At 27.7% G+C, this 13,545-nt stretch overlaps 1 protein-coding gene across 1 annotated transcript; it reads left to right on the top strand.

Moving 5' to 3' along the window:
- The first annotated feature begins 1,359 nt into the window (after positions 1–1,359).
- Positions 1,360–12,894, top strand: LOC120067504 (potassium transporter 5). Its single transcript, XM_039019055.1, has 8 exons — positions 1,360–1,497; positions 2,860–3,331; positions 5,088–5,126; positions 8,628–8,888; positions 8,989–9,041; positions 9,811–9,925; positions 10,801–11,578; positions 12,335–12,894. The coding sequence occupies exons 1-8, from the start codon at positions 1,360–1,362 to the stop codon at positions 12,870–12,872; spliced, it is 2,394 nt and encodes a 797-aa protein (XP_038874983.1). The 3' UTR covers positions 12,873–12,894.
- Positions 12,895–13,545: the final 651 nt, after the last annotated feature.

The raw sequence follows: 13,545 nt of genomic DNA, 5'->3' as shown, positions 1-13,545 counted from the left end.
TATTTCAATTACTTAACTGAATGTATTGTATAAGTTGAATATGGAATGCTATTTATTTCTTTTGATTATATGATTTTAATTTTTAAAAAATTAAAAAAAAAATATAGTCTTAAAAATTAGCACACTACCTAATGAGCTTATCGACATAGTCTTTTTCAGATTAAAGGTTCGATCACCATCTCATAATTGTTGTACTAAAATGTAGTTTGCACACTGATCAATAGTTTGACTTTCTATCAATTGAAGCATAGTTTAGCAAGAAACTACAATCATTGATTGGATTTCTTCACACAATGGTTGAATTAAAGGGAAAGAAATCAAGTGGATTTATATAAATATCCCAGGGAGAGGGAAGAATATGGTCCCAACTCCCTGGTAGGATGAGATGGGATGGGATGAAGATGGTCAGGTAGGAGAGATTTTTTTATTTTAATCACATCTCACCTATATAAATATTATAAAAAGAAAAAAATATATAAATACTTTTTGTGCGATTCAAATTGCATTTATGTCAACATGTCGACATATGATGTGTTCAATATCGACATGAGAAGTAAATCGATAGTTCCATTATATCGTAAAAACTATCATAAAACAAAATACAATTAATGTAAATATCATACTAACTTGTTAGTAAAGAGTTTACTTACGAATTTAAATATTTCTTTTGATGTCTTTTTATAACCTTTTCAAAAACATTCATCGATATAGATATTTTATCGATATTTCCATAAAATTAAAATCTCGACTTTCAAAGTCGTAATTTATGAATCAAAATTGAACTAAATTCAAGGTTGATTAGGGGTAAAAGTATAAATTTGAGTACTAAAAATAAACATAAACTTTAGAAAAATATACAAATTAGTGTGAATGAGGAGGAAACTTAAAATAAGCATATAATTTTTGCAAATTCGTGCAAGTACCTCGAATCCTAGAACCAAATTATGAGCATCATCCTCATTTGTTAAATAATTCATTAATTTATTAATTTGCTCGTTAATCCTAGGTAAAGTCGCAAAATATTTTTCAAAAAAAGCTGCAAAAATACTCGATACATGAAAGAAAGGTCGTCCTATGTATCAGCAAACCCTTTTAGTCAAGGATTGTTATTTATTTTTAAATAAGTTAATAAATATCTTAATTAGATCGAGTAATTGTCACGTATCTACAAAATTAAATAATATAGTTGACTTTTAATTTCATTGGAAGAACATATAATATATGAAAAAACCAAACTAATAATTGCAACTAAAAAAATCCTAAAAATTATGAATTTGGATTTTTCCAGCCCCATTTTTTACATTATAAATATGAAAGCCAAAAAACACAAAGAAGCCACACACAAGCCAGTGAAGAACAATGGCAGAGGAGAAAGTTGGGGAAGAAGGCAACAAGAACTTGAGGGGAAGAAAGTCTTCATGGGCAACCCTCCGCCGTGTTGATTCGCTCAATTTGGAGGCCGGACGGGTTCCGACCACCGCCCATCAACTCTCCAGTGTACGGAATCTATCTAACGTATTAATAAGTATCCATCAAATATTAAATTTATGGTTTAAATACTATTTCTAACTATCTATCATTTTAATGTATGTTTGAAAGTGATTTTAAAATTATTATATTCACCTTTTTTATGTTTAAAATTACTCTGTAACGTATTTTTAAGAGAAATTTTCACATAGAAAAAATGTTAAACTATTTACAGAAATTACAAAAAAAAATACGGATAGATATTAATAGACTTCTATCAACATCTATCATATGATATAATGATAAACTTCTATCAGTATCTATCACATAGTATCAATGATAGATTTCTATAAGTTTCTATCACTGATAGACACCCGTAGATTTCTACAAGCCTCAGTCAAAGAAAATTAAATTTTGCTCTTTTGTGTAAATAGTTTTTCTTATTGTTCTCTTTTTTTGAATCTCCATATTTTTAATCATTCAAATCAATTTAACTTTTAATTATATGGTTTTACTTGTAATTTTTATCTTATTAAAATTGATTTTACATGATTAAAAGTATTTTAAAAGTGATTTTAAAAATAAGAAAAATGTTTTAATCAATCCTAAACATGTTCTTAATTTATGTACTTTTGAAATACTTGTTTTGGTCTATTTATTTTTTGGGAGGGTTGTTTTGGTCTTATTACTTTCGTTAATTTTGAATTTCCTTCACTTTTTTCCGTTCACAATTTTAACACAATATTACAATTGAAATTTTTTATGAAAATAAAAAATAAACTTTGTGTTTAAAAAGGGTTTGTGTTTTTGAGTTGAATTTGTATTAGAAACTTGCAGATATAGATCGACATAATAATTGTATTTTTAAAAAGGTATATTGGCCAAAAAGATAACTAAAGTAAAAAGAGATTAAAATAGATAATAATTTAAACCTACTAAATGAAAAGGAACCTAAATTTAAACCTAAATTTATGGGAACCATTGACTAAAATCTTAGAATCATTCGTGTAGTATATCAAAAAGCTAGAGAATTTACGTTCAAACTCTTCTAACATCATTTACTCTTCAATTTATTGATATTGATAACTACTCTTCAATTTATTGATATTGATAACTACTGATTAAATCTTTTACAAGATTTCAAACCTGCAACGGTGAGTTAAAGAAACGATAAAAGATTAAATTCATAATAACTTAATTAGCATATTAAATTTACGATAAAGCCACTACAACATCGGAGTATGATGAAGGTGTAAAAGAGGTGTCAATCTAATTGAGATGTGTCGGTGCACCTACTGATCCCTTATTCCTAGTATTTTGTTCAAAAAGAAAATAACAGTAAAGTCACTACCTCTACTCATTAGCTTAAGTTTTTGTTATATGGATTGTTAGGTAAATTGGAAACGAACATTAAGTTTGGCATTTCAAAGCGTGGGAGTGGTGTACGGCGACATCGGGACATCGCCATTGTACGTGTATGCGAGCACATTCAGCAATGGGACGATCGAGAATAGGGAGGACGTGACCGGAGTTCTATCGCTCATAATCTACACCATAGCATTGGTTCCATTGTTGAAGTATGTGTTCATTGTGCTGTGGGCAAATGACAATGGCGACGGTGGAACATTTGCTCTTTACTCGCTGTTGTGTCGCTATGTGAAAGTGGGATTGATTCCAAATCAACAGCCAGAGGATACAGAACTCTCTAATTATCAGCTTGTTATGCCTTCTAATTTGAGAAGGTCTCAGAAAGTGAAGGAGAAGCTTGAGAATAGTATGTTTGCAAAAGTAGCCCTTTTTCTTGTCACTATTGCTGGGACTTCCATGGTTATTGGAGATGGAGTTCTCACTCCATCTATCTCGGGTATATCAAATTCAAATCTCTAATCTCTTTCTTTATAAATTAAAGAGGTTGATATCAATATTAAGGATTAATTGATATATTTGCTATCGATTATGAATATTCATAAAACATTTTTTTTTAAAAAAAATAAAAAGCTAAAAGTACTATTTTGGTGATATTCATAATTTGAAGTTTATTCAATTTTAGCCTGTATACATTTAAAAAATCTTAAATTTAATCTCTTTACTTATTGTTGATTTTTTCAAAAACCCTTTTCTTTTTGTAATTTATTAAGATTTTTACTATAAATTATTTTGTTAATAACAGATTCACATATATTATTATATGCATGTTTAGGAGGGATTTTAAAACATTTACAATCACTTTGAACCACAAATTTATTTATATTAAAAATGAATTCAACGTTTGATTTTACACTTTTTAAACACAATTTTTATAGTATTAAAATATATTTTTAATAATTAAAAATATTTTCGAGTGATTCTAAAAATAAAAAAAAAAAACGAAAGTGATTTTAACCATTTTATGATCACTCTCGAACATACCATATATTTTCTTGCATGAAAACTATTACTATGATTTAATCAATTTTAATAAAAATTAATTTTAAGAGACTAAATTTAAGATTTATTAAAAGCATAAGGACTGAAATAAGACAATTAATAGACTAAATTTGAATAAATTTCAAAGTATATAACCAAAAAGTATTTTAACCAAAAAAAAAATATATCTAACTCTAAATCCCAATCAGAATTATAGCACTGTTTGGAAGTAAATATAACTTCATTATTAATAATAAGTCTTTAAAAACTATGATTTTTCTTGGAAAATTATTTCAAATGATAAAATTATTGAAAATATTTATAAAATAGAGCAAAATTTTATAACTATCAATGATAGACGCTTATTGGTACTGATTGACTTCTATCAATGTCTATCATTGATAATTCTAAAATTTTGTTATATTTTGTAAATATTTTGATTTATTTTTTTTATATTTGAAAACAACCCATCTTTCTTTTTCTTAAAAAAAATTAAGCTTATAAACATTTATCTACTCATGAATTTGTATATTTTATTATCTATTTTCCATGTTTTCAAGAACCAAGCAAATTTTGAAAACTCAAAAATAATTTTTATTTTTAGAATAGATTAGAAATTTAAGTCTAATTTTCTCAATATAAGTGAAACTATAAATAGAAAACTTAAAAACAAAATTGTTATCAAAATAGATCTATTTTGTTAAAATGAGCATAGCACAATTGGTATAGTATTTGTACTATCGACCTCAAGCTTAGAGGTCTGATTCCCCTACCCCACGCTTTAATTCAATACTTTTGAAAAAAAAACTAAACCTATTTTTTTTGCTTTTTTTAAAAAAAAATTATAGAAATATTATATATATAGAACGTTAAATGCACTCTCTACATAAACATAAATTAAAAGGGGATTTTCAAAACAAATAAATAAGAGAAACTATTTATATAAAATAACAAAATTTTAATCTTCTTTGATAGAAGTCGATAGAAGTCTATCAGTGTCTATCAGTGATAGAAGCTGATAGAAGTCTATCATTGTCTATCAATATTTTTTTTGCTAGTTTTATAAATAGTTTGACATTTTTTCTATACGTGAAAATTTCACTAAACTAAACATATTTTTCTTAAATCCACAAAATTCCTCAAATCAAAAGAAAATTTCATTTTAAAAAAGTTATAGGGTTATATTTAACTGTATATTTCTTTGATTTGTGCAGTGCTCTCAGCAGTGAGTGGAATCAGCTCACTAGGAACAGGTACGGTTGACTATTTTTTATTAGAAATGTAGCCTATATAATTATTAATTTTGGATTAGTGATACATCACTTATATTTATTTCAAAATATTCGTATAATTAAAATTGTTTACTTTTTGTTTTAATCAAACACGATAAGATAAATAAGATGTATACAACTTTTATTCTTTTTCAATAACATGTTAATAATACAAATGGATTAACTTATGTTTTATCTATCGACATGCTAAGTTTTTTAAGTAAGAATTGAAATGTTGAGCTACAGTAATTACAACTTGTAATAGATAATACTTTTATAGTTAATAATTAAGTATATATCAACATTTTTTAAAAAATAGAAAATTTAGAGTGATACAGCCTATCATTAATAAATTCAAAGAACTATATTTAAATTTTATTATATTTATAAATTATTTTGTATTATGCTATATCTATTATGGTTATGTTTACCATTCATCTTATATAAGTCTATAAACTTTATTAATTTTCGGAGTTTGAAAAGTAAATGATGTATAATTACGTGTAAAATGATAGAATAAATTATTGTTTTTTTAATGACTAAAGGTAAAGTTTAATGGGCCATAGCCATCCAATCCTTTTCTTTCTTTCTTTTTTTTTTAGGGAAATAATGGATTATATAAGTTAGATATGGACAAAATTAAGTTTGTTTGTTTGTTTTTTTAGAGAGAAATTGAATGGTTGATTCTAAGTTATTATAATGGATTATATAAGAATACTTGAATACTTGTTTTTTTCAGAGAGTGTTATTATTATTATTTTCTAATATGCAAAGTTGACTAGAAAAACCTAGGAGGTGAGTGTTTGATTCTAAGTTTCTATTTGCTTTTCTTTTTTAATATGCAAAAAAAGTTGACTAAAAACATAGGAGGTTCCTCAATTAATTGGAAGGAAAAAAAAAAAAAAAAACACCTAGTTGGTGTTTGTAGAATAAACTATGGGTGCAAGTTTTGTTAAAATAATATAAAAATGTGTTCAAAATTAAATGAAAAGAACCACATCTCTATAGAATATATAAACTATCAACTATGTTTGCAAGTTTTGTTAAAATAATAGTAATAAGCTGTTATAGTCTAGGATTTTAATAATGTTTAAATCTAAAAGTTATTAATTGAACTCAAATAATAAATAAAGAAATAAAGTTCATAATCTACTTTATTATAATGACTATGTTAAAAAGTAAAAATTTTGGTATAATTTCTTGCTGCTATTCAATTTTTTGTTTTTGGTTTCTGATTTTTAAAAATCAGAGTTTTATTTGATTATCCAATTGAATTACAATTTCTTTTTAGTTGAATTAAAATTAAGGGATGATTAGGTGTAGTCTAGTTCCCATGCTTTCCGTTTCTTTTACTCATACAAAAATATTGAAAAAAATCATTTAGAAAAATTTGTGTCATGTGGCACAATCTCATTGGGTGTTGACTGAGCTCCACAAGAGATAAGTGTACTCCGACTGCATTAAGTTTTTTTTCCTTAAAATTAAGTACCAGTTTTTAAAATTCTAAAAAAAAAGTTTTAAATTTGATTTAATATAAAAAATGTTGCCACATGAACATAACTCTTATAACATGTTTGATGGATAAATAAACCGAATATATCTTTTAACTTAGACTCATGTTAATATTAATTTTTCATCTCTCTCAACTTGACAAACTATATCAATTTCCACATAAATTCTTGACATCATCAATTTGAACACTTGCCATTTATACTAATCTCCATTGAATTTTTTGCTAATTCACATATTAATTTTAACAAAATAAAAATCAGGTAAAAACTCCAAAATTCACTAATTTAATGAAAATCAAGGTTTGGACAAAAGTAAATTTGCTTAATACAAAAACGACCATAAACTATATGCCAAAACTTGTAAATCAAATATACAGTTTTTACGTTGTTTTTGTCTAAATTTTTATATAAATTTCATACCAAATATATGTCATATATATAAATCATTGTACAGCTTTTTTTTTTTTTTTTTTTTTTTTTTTTTTTCCAAATTCTTTCAAACGAAAATCTATCGTAAGATAAAATTTGTAATGAAAATTGTAACGATTATCCATGTTTAAGGTAAAATTTATTGAAATTAAAAGTTTACTATACAAATTCATACTCAAGGTTAAAATTGGTTTTTTCCTCTATAAAATTTAAACCTAACATTTTAGGAGGATTTAATTGAATAGTTTTGTTTGTTAAAATATTTATTTATAAATAACTTGTTGGGGGAAAAATCGTTTTTATTTTTACTTCTAAATTTATATGGTCATGTATAAGTTTGATAACTTAAAAGGGTGCATTTGTGGCGTTGAATTAGTTAGTATAGTGGTTATAATAGTCTGTGAAATATAATGCTGTGTTTGAGCTGCAAACTATTTTGATGAAACAATAAACATTGTAACAAGAGGGAGAGAGATGATAAGTAGAAAATATTAAATAGTGTAACAAATAGGGATTTGAAATAATATTACAACAATTAATTGTATGTTTCCAATAATTGGAAATAATAATAATACAGTTGGCCAAATAGGCTCAACTCCACTCACTTGAAGTCGGACAAAAACTGTAGAACAAAAATTGAAACTTTCTAGCCAAGCTTAGGGGTATGGTAAAAGTTAATATTGTCTATCCTCATATCTTAGGATAATTACAATGAATAGCACTTTTAAAGTTAATAATTAAGTGTATAACAATATTTTTAAGGAATTGCAAATATAGCAAAATCTATCAGTGATAGACTCTATCGCTATTATTGATATGGTCTAGTATTGTCTATCACTAATAAACTCTAAGAGTTGAATATAAATTTTACTATATTTGCAGTCTTTTTATATTGTGACTAATACTTTAAGTTTGATTACAATCTCTCTATTTTGTTTATATTAGTAATTATAAATGTTCATTTATGGCAGTCTAATATATTACTAACATAATAATCAAGTCATCATGTCAAATATGATTTAGGTAATCATATTATTGATTGACTTAATAATAGTGAAGTGACCTTTTCGTTTCCATTATTATTATTGTTAAACTAACCATTGACTCACAAATTGATTGTCAAAATTAATCATAAAATGACTATTTACAACCAAATGAAAAAAAAAAAAGAGCAAAAAAACAAAAGTTCAAAATATAATGTAAAAGTATATCAATTTGTACCCCTAAAATTTTGGATTTGTATCAATTAAAATCCTAAATTAATAATTATATAAATTTAATCATTGAACTTCCGTAAACATATCAATTTACATCATTGATAACGTTTTGTTTGAAAAAAAACATCATGTGAGATTTGTAATTAATATAAATTAGAATCAATTTAGACTTTGAGTTAGAATTTTTCTTTGTAAATTACTTATGCTCATATATCAATTATAATTCGTTCATTATATATCAAGTCTAAACACGAGTCAACATGAACGATTTTTAAAACTTTTAAAGTTTAGAGTTTTAATTGACGGTGAATTTGATGATTATACAGATGCTGTTGTGGGGGTTTCAGTAGCTATTCTTGTAATTCTATTCTGCATTCAAAGGTTTGGAACTGATAAAGTGGGATTCTCCTTTGCCCCAATAATATTTATTTGGTTTGCATTCATTGGTGGCATTGGCCTATTCAACTTGTTCAAGCATGAACCTGCTGTTCTTAAAGCTTTTAACCCTAAATATATAATTGATTACTTCAAAAGAAATGGCAAAAAAGCCTGGGTTTCCCTTGGTGGAGTTTTTCTTTGCATCACAGGTCCTTCTCTCTAACTTTTCTTTTCACTTTTTACTCATTCTTTTCACTAATTCTTTTTTTCCCCATTACTCTTCAATTCATGTTCACATATGTGGTGTAGGGACTGAGGCCATGTTTGCTGATTTGGGTCACTTCAATGTCAGGGCCATCCAGGTATATTGTGGGTCCTAATATTGATTATAGTTATATTTCAAAAGTTTTAAAGGGAATTACAACGGGTAACATTTTTATAGTAAATAATTAAGTGTATAGCAATATTTTTTAAGAATTGCAAATATAGCAAAATCTATTAGTGATAGAATAGTCTCTTATTAGTGACATAGTATATATTTACAACTATCCCTAAAATTACTAAGTGACATCATTTTGCAACTTACTCAACCATCTTATGTTGTGTTGTTAATGGGTTGGGTACAAAAAGATGGGTGTAGACATTAATCAAAAAAATTAGTTTGAAAATTATAAGTTTATGGGTCCCTAGAGTTTTACATCCGGTTTGGAATTGTTTTTTATAGGATTGGTTTTGTGTTTAATAGGTCAGTGAACTTTCAATTGTACATTTGTGAATTTTATAAAATGTACACAAAATTGAAAGTCTAAGGACCTATTATACTTTTAAAGTGTTCAATAACTCTATTTGACACAAAATTGATTCAGTAACCTACATTCAGAGACGTAGGGTGTGTTTGAAAGATATTTTCAAGTATTTAATTAAAAATAATAATTTTAGATAAAATTAGAATGTTTGGAACCATTCAAAATAGTTTTTGAAGTGTATTTTAAAAAAAAAATAATTTTTTTAAAATATACATTTTTTTAAAATTAAACTGACCAAATTTGTAATTCTAACCTACAAGTTAATAGGTTAAAATCTTATGGTATAAAATGTGTTCGTGTAATTGTATGGGTGAAATTTTTGCAGATTAGTTTCTCTTCTATTGTATTCCCTGCTTTATTAGCAGCCTACAGTGGGCAAGCTGCTTATCTAACAAAATTCCCAGACCATGTTGGCAATACTTTCTACGACTCAATTCCAGGTTAGATTATTCTTTAAAGTTGGAGGTTCAAATTTTCATACATTGCTTAATTTATTGTACTAAAATATATTTAATTAAAAGAAAGTAACACATAAAGATTGAAATTGAAGCTCTAAGAAAATATTAGGAGCCCAAGATTAGGCAATTTAGATGGTTGCCAATTTTGCATTGTTGATGTATGAGTTAGAAGAAATTACCAAAATATATATGTGTGTATGTATATATATATAAAGGCATCCTGTATTCTTATTTGTGTATCCTATATCTACTTTTTCAATTATAGTTTGTCACATGACAAACTCTTCTTATTTTTTTTTAAAAAAAATATTTTTGTTTTTTATGTGGTCAATTAGAGTAAGATGCACAAGATGATTAGTGCATTTTGGGATGATACACCCCAAGATTCAAAATGTTGATGTCAATTGAAATATTGAGGTCTAAATTTTATGGAAATATTAATGTCAACGATATTTCTAGAAAATCTATATAAACAAAAACTCTAAAAAAAGTTATTTAAATTAATTAAATAAACATGTCATGCGTTTTTTTTTATGTAGTCTATTAACGGAAAACGTGTCATCCTTTTTAAACTAGCTAAAATATTTATTATGTATTGATATTATATGCATATCATTGATATTTTATTGCTTTATGTATCATGTACTTTTTTATGATATAAAATGAAAATGTCATGTCAATATCGAACCCATATAAATATGTAAATATCGACGTGTTAACAAAAATTTAATATTGTGGATAGTATTATTTTATATTCAATAGTGTAGAACTGTGAGTCACAGATGTGACTTTCTTTTTCGTCGTGTTGTCGTGTTGTTGTACTTTATTATTGACCCCAAAATGAAATGCAAATGCAGATCCTTTGTACTGGCCAACGTTCGTAGTTGCAGTAGCAGCTTCAATCATAGCAAGTCAAGCAATGATCTCAGGAGCATTTGCTATAATATCACAATCCTTATCTCTAGGTTGTTTCCCAAGAGTAAAAGTAATACATACTTCACCCAAATATGAAGGCCAAGTCTACATCCCAGAGATCAACTACCTTCTAATGTTGGCATGTGTCATCGTAACCGCTGCCTTCAAAACCACCGAAAACATCGGTCATGCCTACGGCATTGCCGTCGTCACCGTCATGATCATGACAACCGCCATGGTTTCTCTCATCATGGTCGTCATTTGGAAGACCAGTATTTGGTTGATAGTTTTATTCGTTCTCGTCTTTGGCTCTATCGAGCTTCTCTATTTCTCGTCGGTTCTTTACAAGTTCACTCAAGGCGGGTTTCTTCCTCTTGTTCTTGCTCTTTTCCTCATGGCTGTCATGATTGTTTGGCATTATGTTCATAGGGAAAGATACATTTTTGAGCTCAAAAATAAGGTCTCTAGTGGCTACATAACAGAGTTAGCTAATAATCCTGATGTTAACCGAATTCCTGGAATTGGCCTTCTTTACTCTGAGTTGGTTCAAGGTATTCCTCCCATTTTCCCTCACTTCATTTCTAGTATTCCCTCTGTTCACTCCGTCATCGTCTTCGTCTCCATCAAGTCCATTCCGATCAGCAAAGTCGCCCCTGACGAGCGGTTTTTGTTCCGCCAAGTGGAGCCGAGAGAGTACCGTATGTTTCGGTGTGTCGTCAGGTATGTTATGCTAAATCATTATTCGATTCAAAAACAAATTTTATAAATGTTTCTCTTTTATTTGGTCTAAACACGTTACTTACTACTTTAACTCGTTAAATTACTACTAAACTCAAAAGTTTAATTTAATAAATTAATATAAATTTATTTTTGTTAGGTTAAAGCACATGTATATATAATCTCTAAAATTTTATATTTATGTATTTAATAGGTTGTAAATCTTAAAATGTATTTAATAATAGATCTTTAAACTTTTAATTATGTACGTCATCCTAATACATTTATAATATATTAAAAAAATTTAAAAACTAATTAATATCTATTTAGTTAGATTGTGTTTAATAGAACCTCGTACTTGTTTAATAATTCTATATATTTTTTTTAAAAAAATATCAAATAATTCAAAAACCCAATTAGATACAAAAATTACAAGATTTACAAACTTATTATAAGTTCACAAAAATTAAACTTCTAGCCCGTCATTTTACTCATACTCTTAACCCTACCTTCACTTACGTTTAGAAATGAGCAGATAACAATTAAGATATAGTTCGAACTCATGACTAATATGATGTCAAATCACTACTAAACTTACAAGTTTAAGATTATAGTTATCATATTAACCTAAAATTACATTTCAAAATGAATTGAATACGTAAGAAGTAACTTGTATATCTTATAAAATATTGAACTCTATGTTCCAGACGGAAATCCTCAATGATATCTTTTAATTTATTCATATAAATTTTGAACCAGATATGGATATAAAGACGTAGTCACTGGATCTGATGAGTTTGAGCAGCAGTTGGTGGAGAGCTTGAAAGAATTCATACGCCAACAACATATAATGCTAGAAGGTGTCCCAATAGAGCCATCAGCCTCAGCCAAAACAGAACCAATAAAAGTAAAATCCTCTTCTTCTTCTTCTTCAGCAGCGACAGTGCATGTGGAAGGTGGATCGGTGTCCGCCGAAGTGGCAAACCAGTCATCTCGACACTCATCGGGGTCCATTCAACCAGTCAGTGCTTCGAAATCGAGAGGGTCGGATCATCAAGTACTAGGAATGGCTGCAGTGGAAGAAGAGATGGCATTTATAGAGAGAGCAATGAAGAAAGGGGTGGTTTATCTGTTGGGAGAAGCAGAGGTAGTGGCTGAACCAAAATCCTCATTGCTTAAGAAAATGGTGGTTAATTATGCATATAGTTTCTTGAGGAAGAACTTTAGACAAGGGGAGAATGTACTTGAGATTCCACGCACCAGGCTTCTAAGGGTTGGAATGACTTATGAAATATGACCAAAAAATAACATATAAGTGTTTGTTTGAATGTATCAAGGTTTTAATTAAGTTGATTTTGTCCTTGGGATGTATGTATATGTTTAACTGTACCAAGTGTTCGTTGAAATTTTTCATGGGTGGTATGGTCGGGTTGTTTGGATGAGTTTGTTTGAAAAAATTATTGAATGATATCGAGACATAATGTGATTGTCGCCTTCTATTAGTAGTTGGACCACTATTTCATAACTATTTGATATAGAATTGAAATACTATTTTTGTACAACTTCACTTTTATATATGTTTAACACGGTAAAAAGGGATAGTTTATATAGTGTATGTTTGGGATTGATTTTGAAATTATGTTTTTTAAAGAAACTATTGGAACAAGAAGGATTAGGAGGCACACCCGAACATCTCAACTAGGTTGACACATTCATAACGTCCTCATGTGAAGGGATTGAAAATACTTCGATGTCGCAACGTAAGCGATGGAATCGTGTGCTTTAATTGTTTAGTAGAATTAAAAACATACAAAAATAGTAAATTGTTTAAGTATATATAACAGAAAACATACCTCGGTAGATACATAACTATAGCAAGATACTTCTCCAAATAATGTTCTTGTCCATGAGATCCTCCTTGTTATGACTTGTGGAAACCTCCTTTGAAAGATGTGAAGGAATTAGAGCGA

The sequence above is a fragment of the Benincasa hispida genome, chromosome 1, assembly GCF_009727055.1.
Source record: "Benincasa hispida cultivar B227 chromosome 1, ASM972705v1, whole genome shotgun sequence".
Lineage (NCBI taxonomy): Eukaryota > Viridiplantae > Streptophyta > Magnoliopsida > Cucurbitales > Cucurbitaceae > Benincasa > Benincasa hispida.
This window is presented reverse-complemented; position numbering and strand designations above follow the sequence as displayed.

What these genes read in the sequence shown, in the direction of transcription:
- LOC120067504 (XM_039019055.1), top strand. Translation starts at nt 1,360, where the DNA reads ATGGCAGAGGAGAAAGTTGGGGAAGAAGGCAACAAGAACTTGAGGGGA. An exon ending in AGTTTTTCTTTGCATCACAG is followed by an intron (nt 8,889 to 8,988) that starts GTCCTTCTCTCT and finishes TATGTGGTGTAG; the next exon opens with GGACTGAGGCCATGTTTGCT. An exon ending in TTTCTACGACTCAATTCCAG is followed by an intron (nt 9,926 to 10,800) that starts GTTAGATTATTC and finishes ATGCAAATGCAG; the next exon opens with ATCCTTTGTACTGGCCAACG.